Source organism: Entelurus aequoreus, linkage group LG03, assembly GCF_033978785.1.
Source record: "Entelurus aequoreus isolate RoL-2023_Sb linkage group LG03, RoL_Eaeq_v1.1, whole genome shotgun sequence".
In the NCBI taxonomy this organism is placed as follows: domain Eukaryota; kingdom Metazoa; phylum Chordata; class Actinopteri; order Syngnathiformes; family Syngnathidae; genus Entelurus; species Entelurus aequoreus.
Window position 1 is genome coordinate 91824399 of NC_084733.1, and position 18899 is coordinate 91843297.

General features: G+C 36.3%; 1 protein-coding gene across 3 annotated transcripts in view; it reads left to right on the forward strand.

Moving 5' to 3' along the window:
- The first annotated feature begins 357 nt into the window (after positions 1 to 357).
- LOC133647115 (SAM and SH3 domain-containing protein 1-like) overlaps positions 358 to 18899 on the forward strand; it is a 91802-nt gene continuing 73260 nt past the window's right edge. For all 3 annotated transcript variants that reach the window (XM_062043238.1, XM_062043237.1, XM_062043239.1), the window contains exon 1: positions 358 to 1537. In XM_062043238.1, coding sequence (XP_061899222.1) covers positions 1100 to 1537 — 438 coding nt within the window. In that variant the 5' untranslated portion in view covers positions 358 to 1099. The remainder of the gene's footprint in view (positions 1538 to 18899) is intronic.

Below are 18899 nucleotides of genomic sequence, written 5' to 3' on the forward strand. Positions count from 1 at the left end.
TTTATTTCAAATATGCAAAAAACAAGCTCAAGCCTGATCCAATACAGTGCTATAGCCTTAACAGCCATTATAACAAAATGAAAAGGGGACAACCGGTAGAAAATGGATGGATGGATGGAAAACAATGGAGAATAAAAACGAAAAAAAAAAAAAAAAAGAGCACTGGACTTTCTTTTTTATTTATATATTTTTTCTATAATATAATATGAATTGAATAAAGATATCCGAACGTTATTAAATGACGTAATACAAGATACAAGAGAAAGGTAAACAAAAAAAAAGGAATTACAACGCTGTGGGAATTCATTGTTTGTCATTTTGAATGCATGATTAATTATTATCATTATTTAATTCTATGTGCATTACCCAGAATGGCCAGCAGGTCGCGCCAGTGAGCTCCTATCATCCAACTGGGTAAAAAAAAAGCAGCCCTGCATCGTCTTCATCTTCTTCATCTTCACGGCAGTGGACGTCAAAGTTGGACGAAATAAGACACGACGAGAGCTGAAAACAAGTTTTAACTTTTAAATCCGCTTTTTTTGGGGGGGGGGGGGTCTTATTTTGTAACGACCGTCATTCGGGACCAGCCGGCGGCGTTGACGACGTCTGCTCTGGCACGTCCGACGATGTTTTGGGCTCAGGAGAACGTCGCCAGCCGCGTACGCCGTGAAATGTTAACAAAGCCGATGGACGCGGCGTGTAGAAATTGAACTTTTCCAGGTGTCTGCGGTGAAATTAAGCGCGGGGCTAACTTCCCAAGTCGGGGTTTGCAAAAAAAAAGGCGTTTTCTGGCGGAGATTTGAACTGAAAGTAGTCGTCTGGTGCCAGCCTAGCAAAGAATGTCATTTTCATTTTGGTCTAAAAGTACAAACCACGTGCTAGCGTGGAGGTCTCGCGACATTTCCTCAAGCGGGGGGTCAAAGGTCAGAGCTGAGGAGACTTGCTAAAGGTCGGGGTCAATCAGAGATGTCAAAGGTGAGCCGTCCGCTTGTGGTGACGTCATTTGTCAGAGTGAACGTGCAGTGCGTGCGAGTATGAAGCCGCTTTAAAATGGCTGCTTTTTAAGTGGAGATCTGAAGGCGAGGTTTGGACGCCCAGGATGAGCCAGGGCCCACACCTGGTGCTCCAGTGGCTCTCCGAGCTCCACCTGGCCCACTACGTGGAGGCCTTCCTGGACAACGGCTACGACGACCTGGAGGTCTGCAAGCAGATCGGACAGCCCGACCTGGACGCCATCGGGGTCGGCGTGGAGGGCCACAGACTCCGGCTTCTGGGCGCCGTGCAGCGGCTGAAGGACGAGGAGAAGAAGAAGGTGGCCCCGGGCTTCTACTTCACCCTGGAACCTTCAGCGGGTCACCTGGGGACCCTGCAGGGGTCAGGAAGACCACACCGCCCGTCCTGTCCCGGAAACCAGGACCTGAGACTCACGGACTGTAAGGACTTTGTGACTTATCCCAAACTCAAACTGAAAGTCCTCATCAGGGACAAACTGGCCAAGGATGGAATCGACCTGGGAGAAGATCCTTACACCCGCCAGGTAGGAACACTTTGCACCTTCTCTGCACCTTTGGTCTCCAAAAATAAAAACTTTTTTTCTACTTTTTACAAGTAGAAAAAAAACTATTTGCAAGTAAAATATGTATTTATTTAATTTAAAAAACTATTTTTTTTTCTATTAAAAAAAAGATTCACATGTAAAAAAAAAATAAAAAATGAACAAAACGTGTAAATAAAATAAAAAAATTTCTCAAATCAAAACATGATTTGCAAGTGAAAGAATATTCTTCAATTTAAAAAAAAAAAGATTGGAAAGTTAAAACAATTATTCAAGTTAAAACGATTCACAAGTAAAAAAAAGAACAATATCTTCAATTAAAAAACAAAGAGCAAGTAAAAAATAATTTTCTAAAAAAAAATAGAAAAACCTCAAACGATTCATAAGCAAAATATATATTTTTTCTATTAAAGAAACAATTCATGTGAGAAAAAAAAAAGTTTTACAAAATGTTGTGTAAATACAAATATTTTCTCAAATTAAAAAAATATTTGCAAGTAAAAAAAATGTTTTCTATTAAAAAAACGATTCACATGTAAAAAAACTAACAAAAAAAACTTGGAAATAATTGTTTTTTTTCTAGTAAAATAATAGTCAATTACAAAAAACGATTGGAAAGTTAAAACAATTATTTAAGATAAACCGATTCACAATTAAAAAAGAACATCTTTAATTAAAAAAACAAAGCGCAAGTAAAAAAATATTTTCTTCAATTAAAGTATTCACAAGTAAATAATAATTTTCTTCGATTTAAAAACGATTCACAAGTAAAACTTTTTTTTTTCTATTAAAAAAAACGATTCACATGTAAAAACAAAGCCAAAATAGAAACCGTGTAAATACAATTTTTTTTTTCTCAAATTAAAAGTAAAAGGATATTCTTCAATTAAAAAAAACTATTCGAAAGTTAAAACAATTCAAGTTAAAACGATTTTCTTCAGTTTGCAAGTAAAAAAAAATTCTGCAAGTAAAAAACAAATTTCTTCAATTAAAAAAAGAATTTGTAGGTATAAAAAAAAGTTTTCTTAAATTTAAAAACGATTCGCAAGCTAAATATAATTTTTTCTATCAAATAAACGATTCGCAAGTAAAAAAAAAAAAATCAATTAAAAAACGATACGCAAGTAAAAAAAAAAAATCTATTTAAAAAGAATCCGCAAGTAAAATGTTTTTTTCTATAAAAAAATATTCACGTGTAAAAAAAATTAAAAAATTAACAAAACATGTAAATAAATTTTTTTTCTCAAATTAAAAAATGATTTGCAAGTAAAAGGGTATTCTTCAATTTAAAAAAAACGATATGAAAGTTAAAACAATTCAAGTTAAAAGGATTCACAAGTAAAAAGATATCTTCAATTAAAAAAATAATGCGCAAGTAAAAAATTATTTTCTTCAATTATTCGCAAAAAAAAAAAGTAATTAAAAAAACAATTTGCATGTAGAAACAATTTATTCAGTTTGCAAGTAAAAAACAGATTACTTCAATTAAAAAAGTAATTCGTAAGTATAAAAATAATTATCTTTTGACGATATTTTTTAGATTTTTTTTTTTGCATGACGGCGGTACAACATTTAGATCATATTTTGCATTATAGTTGTACGATATTTGTGCAATCTGTCGTTGTGGCTTGTGCAGCCCTTTGAGACATTTACGGGCTACATAAATGAACCTTGATTGATTGATTGATTGACTGATGACTGGTTGGTTTACGTTTAAGAAGATCCATGATTGGTTGGTTGGTTCACTATGATGCCACAAATGTCATTTAGTCACGTTAGGGAAGTACAGCAGGCCATGATGCATTGTGGGAAGGAGCAAGTGTATTTCTTTTTTTTACCAAGGCTGCACTCCCAGCAGCTAAATATATCCCCTATAAGTAGCAACGTTGTAAAATATTAAGTGTCCCTATTTTATATGCCGGCTGCTGCCAGCTAACGTTGCTGTTAAGCGGCACGCTGGCGGGCAATTAACGTCAGGCTCCGCCTCCCTGCCTCCATTTAACCACATGCATCATTCAGAGTGAACGCTGCATGTAAATAAAGGCGATCATACCAGCGCTAAAATATAGCGAGTCCACCTGTGTGTGTGCACATTTCATGCCATGATTGTTGTCACCAAACTTGGCAACATTCTTGTTGGAATGTACCAGAAATATGCCTGCACTTTGACCAAACCAAAAATAAGTGGTTGTTTTATTTCTATAATAAATGAAGCAGCATGTCATTAGGGAGGGCTTCTGGAATCCGGTATTTTTTTTGGGCAATGTTGCAATTTTCAATGCCAACAAAGATATTGACTCAAAAAAATGTAAGTAAGGCTCCACTTTTCAAAACAAAAATGTGCTAGCTTGATGCTAATATACATTGGCTATTGGCGTTCTACGGATTTCGCATTAGCGAATTTACATGGCGTTTTCAACACCTCTATATGTATTAACCTAGAAAAAAAAGGATGGAATCGACCTGGGAGAAGATCCTTACACCCGCCAGGTAGGAACACTTTGCACCTTTGGTCTTCACAAACCCACAATAAACTATTCGTAAGTAAAATATGTATTTATTTAATTAAAAAAACAATATATTTTTTCTATTTAAAAAAAGATTCACATGTAAAAATTTTTTTAACAAAACGTGTAAATAAAAATGATATATTTTCTCAAATTAAACATGATTTGCAAGTAAAAGAATATTCCTCAATAAAAAAAACGATTTCAAAGTTAAAACAATTATTTAAGTTAAAACGATTCAGAAGTTAAAAAAACAAAAAAACAAAACAATGCGCAAGTAAAAAATTATTTTCAATTAAAGTATTCCCAAGTAGAAAATAATTTTCTTCAATTTAAAAACGATTCGCAAGTAACACTTTTTTTTTCTATTAAAAAAAACGACAAAAACATGTAAATAAAAAAAATATTTTCTCAAATTAAAAGTAAAAGGATATTCTTCAATTGAAAAAACGATTCGACAGTTAAAACAATTCAAGTTAAAAGGATTCACAAGTAAAAAAATATATTCAATTAAAAAAATAATGCGCAAGTAAAAAATAATTAAATTATTCGCAAGTAAAAAAAAAAAAGTAAATATAATATTAAAATTCATTAAAATATTACCATAAAATGTTATTTTGTGCTGTTTTCCTTTTCTGGATTTTTATTTTAAGATAAACACAAACATCGAAAAAAATGTTCATCCAAAATGCAAAATTGCGTGGTTACCTGTGTGATGACAAATTAAACCGGAAGCAGTATTTTCCTTTGCGTTTAGCATGTTCTTAGCATAACGGTAACATCTTTGTTCAGCAGGCGTCCTATTGTCGTTTAAAAAAAAGTGCCATTCAATAGTTGTCCAACTTTTGCTTCAGAAATGAAAATAGAAAACTGACCTGAAATTAGTTTTTAGATTTACATTTAAGAAATGGAAATAGAATGAACGGAAGGTACACGGACCTAAACCTAACCTACTCAGTGGCCTAGTGGTTAGAGTGTCCGCCCTGAGATGGGTAGGTTGTGAGTTCAAACCCCGGCCGAGTCATACCAAAGACTGTAAAAATGGGAGCCATTACCTCCCTGCTTGGCACTCAGCATCAAAGGTTGGAATTGGGGGTTAAATCACCAAAAATGATTGTCACATTGTTGTTGAAATATGCCTGCACTTTGACCAAACCAAAAATAAGTGGGGTTTTTTTCTATAATAAATGAATCAGCCTGTCACTAGGGAGGGCTACTGGAATCCGGCATTTTTTTTTTTTTGGCAATGTTGCAGTTTTCAATGCCAACAAAGAAATGGACTCAAAAAAAACGTAAGTAAGGCTCCACTTTTCCCCCAAAAAATGTGCTAGCTTGATGCTAATATACATTTGTTATTGACGTTATACGGATTCCGCATTAGGGAATTTACATGGCGTTTTCATGTGTTAATGAAAACTCCAACTAAGATGCATCAACAAAGCAAGTATGCCTGGTAGAAAAACGCTCAAACGTAAGTAAGGCTCCACTTTTCAAAAAAAAAAAAAAAAGTGCTAGCTTGATGCTAATATACATTGGCTATTGACATTCTACGGATTTCGCATTAGCGATTTTACACGGCGTTTTCATGTGTTAATGAAAACTACAACTAAGATGCACCAACAACGCAAGTATGCCTGGTAGAAAACGCTCAAACGTAAAGTAAGGCTCCGCTCTTTCAAAATGTGCTAGCCTGATGCTAATTTACATTGGATTTGCCATAGACGGGCTATTATTAGCAATTTGACATGGCGATTTTAACACCTCCAAATTTGTTAATGAAAAAAACGACAACTATCGTGCATGTTACAATCCAACAGCTGGTGTTTAATAAGTACAATACTTACAGGAGGGGTCACCAACGCGGTGCCCGCGGGCACCAGGTAGCCCGTAAGGACCAGATGAGTAGCCCGCTGGCCTGTTCTAAAAATAGCTCAAATAGCAGCACTTACCAGTGAGCTGCCTCTATTTTTTAAATTGTATTTATTTACTAGCAAGCTGGTCTCACTTTGCCCGACATTTTTAATTCTAAGAGAGACAAAACTCAAATAGAATTTGAAAATCCAAGAAAATATTTTAAAGACTTGGTCTTCACTTGTTTAAATAAATTCATTATTTTTTTTACTTTGCTTCTTATAACTTTCAGAAAGACAATTTTAGAGAAAAGATCCAAACTTAAAAATGATTTTAGGATTTTTAAACACATATACCTATTTACCTTTTAATTTCCTTCCTCTTCTTTCCTGACAATTTAAATTAATGTTCAAGTAAATTTATTTTTTTTATGTAAAGAATAATAAATAAATTTTAATTTAATTCTTCATTTGCTTCTGTTTTTTCGACGAAGAATATTTGTGAAATATTTCTTCAAACTTATTATGATTAAAATTCAAAAAATCTGTAGAAATCTGTAGAATCAAATTTAAATCTTATTTCAAAGTCTTTTGAATTTCTTTTAAAATTTTTGTTCTGGAAAATCTAGAAGAAATAATGATTTGTCTTTGTTAGAAATATAGCTTGGTCCAATTTGTTATATATTCTAACAAAGTGCAGATTGGATTTTAACCTATTTAAAACATGTCATCAAAATTCTAAAATTAATCTTAATCAGGAAAAATTAGTAATGATGTGCCATAAATAATTTTTTTAATTTTTTCAAAAAGATTCGAGTTAGCTAGTTTTTCTCTTCTTTTTTTCGGTTGAATTTTGAATTTTAGAGAGTCGAAATAGAAGATAAACTATGTTTCAAGATTTAATTGTCATTTTTTTCGTGTTTTCTCCTCTTTTAAACCGTTCAATTAAGTGTAAATATCATTAATTATTAATAATCAATCAATAACAGAGTTAAAGGTAAATTGAGCAAATTGGCTATTTCTGGCAATTTATTGAAGTGTGTATCAAACTGGTAGCCCTTCGCATTAATCACTACCCAAGAAGTAGCTCTTGCTTTCAAAAAGGTTGGTGACCCCTGACTTACAGTATAAACACTTTGTAGGGCACACCATGAGACTTTTAGCTTCCTAGAAAAAGCTACACCCTGGTTAGACAACACACCATAGATAGTCTATACCAGACGTGTCAAACTGGTTTTCAATGAGGGCCACATCACAGTTACAGTATGTTTGCCCTCAGAGGGCCGCTTTTAACAGTGAATAATATATAGTATGAATATAAATATGTATATATAAAACATGTGTATAATTGTCTCTTTTTGTACAAAACCAAATCTTTAGATTGTACTGTATAAAACTGTGTGAAACAATTTTACCGTAATATTTGCAGTTATTAATTTTTTTTTTTACAGCGTATAAAATAAAAAAATACATGTAATTAAATTAAATGGAATGGAAAAACGGTACCACTGTTTTTTTTTAATGTAAAAATTCATGCAAGTTTTTTATACTGTAAAATCTGCGGTTGTTGTGTAATATTCATTTACATTGAAAGTGGATTTTACTGTAAAAAAAAAAAAAAGTTTACTGTAAAATTTTTACATGAACAGTAGATATTTAAGTATTTATCTTTATTTGAACAATAACATTGTTTTGACATGTATGATGATATAATATTTTATTTTATTAATGGAGATGATTGAAGTGTAAATATATGAAATTGTACATTTCATAAGCAGAGCAGATTATTTACATGTTTTTAATCTCCTTGATGCAGCAGATGGCTGAGCTTTGTTCAAGGTTTTCTTTTTGGAAACGAGTTACACTAATCATTGTTTTATTACATATTACATATTGTTATGAAGGTGTCTATTACTGCATTATATATATATACTTGCAGTGTGTATATTGTACATATTACATATTGTTATGAAGGTGTCTGTTACTACATTATATATATACTTGCAGTGTGTATATTGTACATATTACATATTGTTATGAAGGTGTCTGTTACTACATTATATATATACTTGCAGTGTGTATATTGTACATATTACATATTGTTATGAAGGTGTCTGTTAGTACATTATATATATTTCCTCATGTTTCATGACATCAGCAGAGACATAAAGACACCCTCGTGGTTTGACTGTTAGCCATAAAAAACATATTCCATGTCCGGACTTGGCTTCTTCATCCTCTTCTTCCATCTGGATTTTCATCTTGTTTCTGCTGCTCTGTAACTGAGACCTTGTGGGACTGGACCGTGTCGCCCCTCAGGGAGCAGCACTGAGCGTTGAGGTCAGTCGCTACATTGCGATGCTAACATGTGTCGGGTGTGCTGATCCTTCGCGTGCGGAAGGTGTACTGTGTTTACTGTACACGACTTCATGTCTTTTAATGCACTCAGAAGGCATTTTGGACTATCTGCAATGGAGCGATTGAGGCCTGCTTCGTTCCAACGTAGAAGGAGTTGCAGTCGTCCAAACGTGTTGAAATAAAAGTTGTTAGATAAAAGATAAAAGTGATTTAGTCTTAGATGATGAAAACTCGCTCGATTTAAAATCATTGTCGAACTTAAAACCAAGATTTATGACTGTGGGTTTTTAAACAAGGCGTCAGGCGGTGCAGATCACTGGGGGGAGTATTCTGTTAGACTTTTCAGTCAAATGAAATGATTTCCGTCTTCTTCTCATTTAAGTTGAGAAAGTTTACCGCCAAAATGCTTTTATGACCTCTTTCATAAATAAATCAATATAAATGATATACAGTCGCGATCAAAAGTGTACATACACGTGTAAAGAACATGATGTCATGTCAGGCGGTGCAGATCACTGGGGGGAGTATTCTGTTAGACTTTTCAGTCAAATCAAATGATTTCCGTCTTCTTCTCATTTAAGTTTAGAAAATTTACTGCCAACCATGCTTTTATGACCTCTTTCATAAATAAAATCAATTTAAATGATATACAGTCGCGATCAAAAGTGTACATACCCTTGTAAAGAACATCATGTCATGGCTGTCTTGACTTTCCAATCATTTCCTAAACTCTTATTTTTTTGTGATGTAGTGATTGGAGCACATACTTCATGAAGTTTGCTTCTTTTATGAATTTATTATGAGTCTACTGAAAATGTGAGCAAAAGTATACATACAGCAATGTTAATATTTGCTTCTGCTGGAATTTTTCACCACTAAATTGCTGCAGTTCAGCTAAATGTGTTGCTTTTCTGACACTGACTTGTTTCTTCAGCATTGTCCACACCTGTAAGTCAGGACTTTGGGGAAGGCCATTCTAAAACCTTCATTCTAGCCGGATTTAGCCATTCCTTTACCACTTTTGACGTCATTGTCCTGTTGGAACACCCAACTGCGCCCGAGACCCAACCTCCGGGCTGAGGATTTTAGCTTGTCCTGAAGAATTTGGAGCTAATCCTCCTTCTTCATTGTCCCATTTAAAGCAGCAGTTCCATTGGCAGCAAAACAGGCCCAGCGCATAATACTACCACCACCATGCTTGACGGTAGGTGTAGTGTTCCTGGGATTAAAGGCCTCACCTTTTCACTTCCAAACATATTGCTGGGTATTGTTGTCATGTTTTGTTATTTTCTGTTAGTTTTGGACTCCCTTAGTTCCTGTTTGTGCACCTCTGGGTTTGTTTTAGTTCCCATGGGTATTAATTGGGTTCACCTGCCTCTGGTTAGTGGTCGGCACGCTCACCTGTTGTCGACCGCTAACCAGAGAGCTATTTATTCACCTCTCTCGCCACGCTCAGTCTGGCTTCATCGTTTGCTACACGCAACCTGTTACCTTAGTATTTCTTGTCTCCTAGTCTATGCTTCCTGCGCTAACTGGTAGCCTTAGCTTCCCGTGCGATCGGCACTGGTTTTTGGTACGTGTTGGATTTTGAAGATGAAATCATGTTCCTACCTGCACGCCTTGTCCGGAGTGGTCCGTCTGACAAAGATAAGACCTTCTGGAGGAAAGTTCTGGGGTCAGATGAAACAAAAATGGAGCTGTTTGGCCACAATACCCAGCGATATGTTTGGGGGAGAAAAGGTGGGGCCTTTAATCCCAGGAACACCACTCCTACCGTCAAGCATGGTGGTGGTAGTATTATGCTCTGGGCCTGTTTTGCTGCCAGTGGAACTGGTATGTGCTCCAATCACTCTATCACAAAAACATAAGAGTTGTAGAAATGATCGTAAACTCATTATGTTCGGCGCATGGACTTCATTTATAAGTAAAGGTAAGACCATAATAACGTTTTTTTTAAATTAAATGTGCTTTTTTGTGTGCTACAGTTTGTATGTGTAAAGTTAAAGTTAAGTTAAAGTACCAATGATTGTCACACACACACACACGAGGTGTGGCGAAATTATTCTCTGCATTTGACCCATCACCCTTTGATCACCCCCTGGGAGGTGAGGGGAGCAGTGAGCAGCAGCGGTGGCCACGCCCGGGAATCATTTTTTGGGTGATTTAACCCTTGATGCTGAGTGCCAAGCAGGGAGGTAATGGCTCCCATTTTTTATAGTCTTTTGGTATGACTCGGCCGGGGTTTGAACTCACGACCTACCCATCTCAGGGCGGACACTCTACAAGTGTGTGTCAACTTTTGATCGCGACTGTACATGAATGGGTTTTGACCTCCCTCCCTCCTCAACGACACCTGGAGTCAAAACTTTTGCTAGCATGCAGAACGGCCCCAGTCTATGAACATTACACCATCACACCCAAGACAATGGGCATATACACACACACACACACACCCTCCTCCACCCCACGCCTTCATCACCGCTTGTTTCCCCTCTGGGGTGATGGACGGCTGGCAGCTCTTCATAGCAGCAGTCGACCTCCAGGGACCCAACTCCCCGCCCCACTGTTGCGAGTTGTCGTGATTATATGTAACATGTTTATGTGTGCATGGCGTGGAGGTTTTTCCCCACTCCAGACTAGGCCCCCTTAGGAGCCCAGTCTAGATTGTATTTTTTTACTCATCCTTCCCCAGCGTTTTACTTTACCTTTTTCTTATCTTTTACGGGGCGTCTTTGGCGACCCATCAGCGTTCCTGTACACTGTTTGTTTGCCTCATCTTGAACGGGTTTGTGCTGAAAACATAGTTTGGTTGTACTTGTGCAATGACAATAAAGTCCTATCCTAGGTAGATCCCCCTCCACTTGGTCCATTGAAAAGTAGCTCGCCTGCAGAAAAAGGTGTGGCCACCCCTGGTTTACATAATCCTGAGAGGGTATGCCTGATTTAATGCAATTCAAGCAATGTGCATTTTTAAAGTTGCTATATTTACATACTGTAACACAGTGGTCCCCAACCACCGGGCCGCGGACCGGTACCGGGCCGCACGAGAAATAAAAAAAAATAAAAATAAAAAAATAAAATAAAATTGTTTCATTAAATCAACATAAAAAACACAATATATACATATTGTGTGTGTGTATGTCAATATAGATCAGGGGTCACCAACGCGGTGCCCGCGGGCACCAGGTAGCCCGTAAGGCCCAGATGAGTAGCCCGCCGGCCTGTTCTAAAAATAGCTCAAATATCAGCACTTACCAGTGAGCTGCCTCTATTTTTTAAATTGTATTTATTTACTAGCAAGCTGGTCTCGCTTTGCCCGACATTTTTAATTCTAAGAGAGACAAAACTGAAATAGAATTGAAAATCCAAGAAAATATTTAAAGACTTGGTCTTCACTTGTTTAAATAAATACATTCATTTTTTTTTACTTTGCTTCTTGTAACTTTCAGAAAGACAATTTTAGAGAAAAAATACAACCTTAAAAATGATTTTAGTATTTTTAAACACATATACCTTTTTACCTTTTAAATTCCTTCCTCTTCTTTCCTGACAATTTAAATCAATGTTCAAGTATTTTTATTTTTTTATTGTAAAGAATAATAAATACATTTTAATTTAATTCTTCATTTTAGCTTCTGTTTTTTCGACGAAGAATATTTGTGAAATATTTCTTCAAACTTATTATGATTAAAATTCAAAAAAATTATTCTGGCAAATCTAGAAAATCTGTAGAATCAAATTTAAATCTTATTTCAAAGTCTTTTGAATTTCTTTTAAAATTTTTGTTCTGGAAAATCTAGAAGTAATAATGATTTGTCTTTGTTAGAAATATAACTTCGTCCAATTTGTTATATATTTTAACAAAGTGTAGATTGGAGTTTAACCTATTTAAAACATGTCATCAAAATTCTAAAATTAATCTTAATCAGGAAAAATTACTAATGATGTTCCATAAATTATTTTTTAAATTTTTTCAAAAAGATTCGAATTAGCTAGCTTTTTTTTTTCGGTTGAATTTTGAATTTTAAAGAGTCGAAATTGAAGATAAACTATGTTTCAAAATTTAATTTTCATTTTTTTCGTGTTTTCTCCTCTTTTAAACCGTTCAATTAAGTGTAAATATCATTAATTATTAATAATAACATAGAGTTAAAGGTAAATTGAGCAAATTGGCTATTTCTGGCCATTTATTTAAGTGCGTATCAAACTGGTAGCCCTTCGCATTAATCAGTACCCAAGAAGTAGCTCTTGCTTTCAAAAAGGTTGGTGACCCCTGCTATAGATCAATACAGTCTGCAGGAATACAGTCCGTAAGCACACATGATTGTATTTTTTTTTTTTTAAATTTTAATTTTTTAATTTTAATTTTAATTTAAACAACATAAAAAAAGACACAAGATACACTTACCATTAGTGCATCAACCCAAGAAAACCCTCCCTCCCCCCATTCACACTCATCCACACTCATTTACATGATTGTATTTCTTTATGAAAAAAAAAAAATGAAAAAAAAAAATTCCCCCAACCCCCCCCCCCCCACCCCCCCCGCCCCCGCCCCCCTCCGTGGGACAAATTTTCAAGCGTTGACCGGTCCCCAGCTACAAAAAGGTTGGGGACCACTGCTGTAACATATTCATAACATTATGTCAGCTTTTATTCTCCAGTGCATTTATATGTTTCATGCACACATCCTTCATCAAAAGCAGATAGTTAGGAGTTTCAAAAAAGTCTGTTGTCAAAGTACAAACCCCGTTTCCGTATGAGTTGGGAAATGGTGTTAGATGGGAATATAAACGGAATACAATGATTTGCAAATCATTGTATTCCGTTTATATTCCCATCTAACACCATTTCCCAACTCATATAGTAACGGGGTTTGCAGAATATTGACGCAGATGTCAAAGAGTGAAAGCGAGCCCTCGCTCTTAAGCGCTTCCCTCATGCAATGTTTATGATGTCAGGGCACGCTTGGCTAGCTGTGGTTAGCATCCATTAGCGGGCCGGCGATGAGATGACACACCCGTGACGGGCGGAGAGGCCGGTCCACTTGGACTCTGGAGGGTTGTTCCCCTCGCGTTCCTTGTTGAAGAACACCGGTCGTCCCCTTTTGGCGTCCCCCCCGTCTCCAACGCACATCTGGGCCAGATGACGTCTAAAGAAGGAAATCCTGGTGAAAGTAGAAAAAAGCGTGGTCAGAGAGTAGAGATAATGGCTGCCAGAGGATTAAAGGGGACACTCTTAAGGAGATTAAAAGGTCGTACGGGACCCAAACCCTTTTGTCTCCGGCATTAAAGCTGGCACATCTGACGGGGTCCTTAAAGCAGGGGTGCCCACTTTAGTCCTGCAGGCGAGCTACTTTCCAGTCTACCTCCTTCATAGTGTCAGGTTCAAACACCGATGACATTTATCAAACAGACAAGAAGCAAGGAATTGAACAGAGACAGGATTCAATTTAGCTCAATGAGGTAGAGCCGCCTGGGCTGTACTCTTAGTACAGTCTCCCAGCACGCTCTGATGAAAGGATTGCACGCCTCCTCTTTTATTTGGACTCTCCCTGATTACACGGCAACAGCTGTTTCTAAGGGGAGAGGGGGTCGTAAACAGCCGTCGCCCTCGGTCACAAAACAGCTCAAAGAAAAGATGCCTGGAGCTTGCGTCAGGTCCTGCCTCCTCGCCGCTTTGTAGATAAGTTTTGTGATAACTTAGATACAATTATTCTGACACATATATATCATTTAGAATAAAGCATTAATAAGTACTGGCTAATTAAGAGCCAATATGTTACTAATTTGCATGTTTATAAGCAACTAATTAATGGTGAATATGTTCCCCATAGGGTTGGGGTTAAGGTTAGTGTTAGAGGGTTAGGGTTAGGGCCATGCAGAATAAGGCATTAATAAGTACTTAATAATGACTAATTAAGAGCCAATATGTTACTATATTGCATGTTAATAAGCAACTAATTATTGGTGAATATGTTCCCCATAGGGTTGGGGTTAGTGTTAGTGTTAGAGGGTTAGGGTTAGGGTTAGGGTTAGGGCCTTGCAGAATAAAGCATTAATAAGTACTTAATAATGAATAATCAAGAGCCAATATGTTACTAATTTGCATGTTAATAAGCAACTAATTATTGGTGAATATGTTTCCCATAGGGTTAGGGTTAGGGTTGGGGTTAGGGTTAGGTTTGGGGTTAGGGTTAGGGCCATGCAGAATGAGGCATTAATAAGTACTTAATAATGACTAATTAAGAGCCAATATGTTACTAATTTGCATGTTAATAAGCAACTAATTATTGGTGACTATGTTCCCCATCGGGTTAGGGTTGGGGTTGGGGTTAGGGTTAGGTTCAGGGTTAGGGTTAGGGCCATGCAGAATAAGGCATTAATAAGTACTTAATAATGACTAATTAAGAGCCAATATGTTACTATATTGCATGTTAATAAGCAACTAATTATTGGTGAATATGTTCCCCATAGGGTTGGGGTTAGTGTTAGTGTTAGAGGGTTAGGGTTAGGGTTAGGGTTAGGGCCTTGCAGAATAAAGCATTAATAAGTACTTAATAATGAATAATCAAGAGCCAATATGTTACTAATTTGCATGTTAATAAGCAACTAATTATTGGTGAATATGTTTCCCATAGGGTTAGGGTTAGGGTTGGGGTTAGGGTTAGGGTTAGGTTTGGGGTTAGGGTTAGGGCCATGCAGAATAAGGCATTAATAAGTACTTAATAATGACTAATTAAGAGCCAATATGTTACTAATTTGCATGTTAATAAGCAACTAATTATTGGTGACTATGTTCCCCATCGGGTTAGGGTTGGGGTTGGGGTTAGGGTTAGGTTCAGGGTTAGGGTTAGGGCCATGCAGAATAAGGCATTAATAAGTACTTAATAATGACTAATTAAGAGCCAATATGTTACTATATTGCATGTTAATAAGCAACTAATTATTGGTGAATATGTTCCCCATAGGGTTGGGGTTAGTGTTAGTGTTAGAGGGTTAGGGTTAGGGTTAGGGTTAGGGCCTTGCAGAATAAAGCATTAATAAGTACTTAATAATGAATAATCAAGAGCCAATATGTTACTAATTTGCATGTTAATAAGCAACTAATTATTGGTGAATATGTTTCCCATAGGGTTAGGGTTAGGGTTGGGGTTAGGGTTAGGGTTAAGTTTGGGGTTAGGGTTAGGGCCATGCAGAATAAGGCATTAATAAGTACTTAATAATGACTAATTAAGAGCCAATATGTTACTAATTTGCATGTTAATAAGCAACTAATTATTGGTGACTATGTTCCCCATCGGGTTAGGGTTGGGGTTGGGGTTAGGGTTAGGTTCAGGGTTAGGGTTAGGGCCATGCAGAATAAGGCATTAATAAGTACTTAATAATGACTAATTAAGAGCCAATATGTTACTATATTGCATGTTAATAAGCAACTAATTATTGGTGAATATGTTCCCCATAGGGTTGGGGTTAGTGTTAGTGTTAGAGGGTTAGGGTTAGGGTTAGGGTTAGGGCCTTGCAGAATAAAGCATTAATAAGTACTTAATAATGAATAATCAAGAGCCAATATGTTACTAATTTGCATGTTAATAAGCAACTAATTATTGGTGAATATGTTTCCCATAGGGTTAGGGTTAGGGTTGGGGTTAGGGTTAGGGTTAAGTTTGGGGTTAGGGTTAGGGCCATGCAGAATAAGGCATTAATAAGTACTTAATAATGACTAATTAAGAGCCAATATGTTACTAATTTGCATGTTAATAAGCAACTAATTATTGGTGACTATGTTCCCCATCGGGTTAGGGTTGGGGTTGGGGTTAGGGTTAGGTTCAGGGTTAGGGTTAGGGCCATGCAGAATAAGGCATTAATAAGTACTTAATAATGACTAATTAAGAGCCAATATGTTACTATATTGCATGTTAATAAGCAACTAATTATTGGTGAATATGTTCCCCATAGGGTTGGGGTTAGTGTTAGTGTTAGAGGGTTAGGGTTAGGGTTAGGGTTAGGGCCTTGCAGAATAAAGCATTAATAAGTACTTAATAATGAATAATCAAGAGCCAATATGTTACTAATTTGCATGTTAATAAGCAACTAATTATTGGTGAATATGTTTCCCATAGGGTTAGGGTTAGGGTTGGGGTTAGGGTTAGGGCTAGGTTTGGGGTTAGGGTTAGGGCCATGCAGAATAAGGCATTAATAAGTACTTAATAATGACTAATTAAGAGCCAATATGTTACTAATTTGCATGTTAATAAGCAACTAATTATTGATGACTATGTTCCCCATCGGGTTAGGGTTGGGGTTGGGGTTAGGGTTAGGTTCAGGGTTGGGGTTAGGGCCATGCAGAATAAGGCATTAATAAGTACTTAATAATGACTAATTAAGAGCCAATATGTTACTATATTGCATGTTAATAAGCAACTAATTATTGGTGAATATGTTCCCCATAGGGTTGGGGTTAGTGTTAGTGTTAGAGGGTTAGGGTTAGGGTTAGGGCCATGCAGAATAAAGCATTAATAAGTACTTAATAATGAATAATCAAGAGCCGATATGTTACTAATTTGCATGTTAATAAGCAACTAATTATTGGTGAATATGTTTCCCACAGGGTTAGGGTTGGGGTTAGGGTTAGGGTTTGGTTTGGGGTTAGGGTTAGGGCCATGCAGAATAAGGCATTAATAAGTACTTAATAATAACTAATTAAGAGCCAATATGTTACTAATTTGCATGTTAATAAGCAACTAATTATTGGTGACTATGTTCCCCATCGGGTTAGGGTTGGGGTTGGGGTTAGGGTTAGGGCCATGCAGAATAAGGCATTAATAAGTACTTAATAATGACTAATTAAGAGCCAATATGCTACTAATTTGCATGTTAATAAGCAACTAATTATTGGTGACTATGTTCCCCTTAGGGTTAGGGTTAGAGGGTTAGGGTTAGGGCCATGCAGAATAAAGCATTAATAAGTACTTAATAATGACTAATTAAGAGCCAATATGTTACTAATTTGCATGTTAATAAGCAACTAATTATTGGTGACTATGTTCCCCATCGGGTTAGAGTTGGGGTTAGGGTTAGGGTTAGGTTCAGGGTTAGGGTTAGGGCCATGCAGAATAAGGCATTAATAAGTACTTAATAATGACTAATTAAGAGCCAATATGTTACTATATTGCATGTTAATAAGCAACTAATTATTGGTGAATATGTTCCCCATAGGGTTGGGGTTCGTGTTAGTGTTAGAGGGTTAGGGTTAGGGTTAGGGCCATGCAGAATAAAGCATTAATAAGTACTTAATAATGAATAATCAAGAGCCAATATGTTACTAATTTGCATGTTAATAAGCAACTAATTATTGGTGAATATGTTTCCCATAGGGTTAAGGTTAGGGTTGGGGTTAGGGTTAGGTTTGGGGTTAGGGTTAGGGCCATGCAGAATAAGGCATTAATAAGTACTTAATAATGACTAATTAAGAGCCAATATGTTACTAATTTGCATGTTAATAAGCAACTAATTATTGGTGACTATGTTCCCCATCGGGTTAGGGTTGGGGTTGGGGTTAGGGTTAGGGTTAGGGCCATGCAGAATAAGGCATTATTAAGTACTTAATAATGACTAATTAAGAGCCAATATGTTACTATATTGCATGTTAATAAGCAACTAATTATTGGTGAATATGTTCCCCATAGGGTTGGGGTTAGTGTTAGTGTTAGAGGGTTAGGGTTAGGGTTAGGGTTAGGGCCTTGCAGAATAAAGCATTAATAAGTACTTAATAATGAATAATCAAGAGCCAATATGTTACTAATTTGCATGTTAATAAGCAACTAATTATTGGTGAATATGTTTCCCATAGGGTTAGGGTTAGGGTTGGGGTTAGGGTTAGGGCTAGGTTTGGGGTTAGGGTTAGGGCCATGCAGAATAAGGCATTAATAAGTACTTAATAATGACTAATTAAGAGCAAATATGTTACTAATTTGCATGTTAATAAGCAACTAATTATTGGTGACTATGTTCCCCATCGGGTTAGGGTTGGGGTTGGGGTTAGGGTTAGGTTCAGGGTTAGGGTTAGGGCCATGCAGAATAAGGCATTAATAAGTACTTAATAATGACTAATTAAGAGCCAATATGTTACTATATTGCATGTTAATAAGCAACTAATTATTGGTGAATATGTTCCCCATAGGGTTGGGGTTAGTGTTAGTGTTAGAGGGTTAGGGTTAGGGTTAGGGCCATGCAGAATAAAGCATTAATAAGTACTTAATAATGAATAATCAAGAGCCAATATGTTACTAATTTGCATGTTAATAAGCAACTAATTATTGGTGAATATGTTTCCCATAGGGTTAGGGTTAGGGTTGGGGTTAGGGTTAGGGCTAGGTTTGGGGTTAGGGTTAGGGCCATGCAGAATAAGGCATTAATAAGTACTTAATAATGACTAATTAAGAGCCAATATGTTACTAATTTGCATGTTAATAAGCAACTAATTATTGATGACTATGTTCCCCATCGGGTTAGGGTTGGGGTTTGGGTTAGGGTTAGGTTCAGGGTTGGGGTTAGGGCCATGCAGAATAAGGCATTAATAAGTACTTAATAATGACTAATTAAGAGCCAATATGTTACTATATTGCAT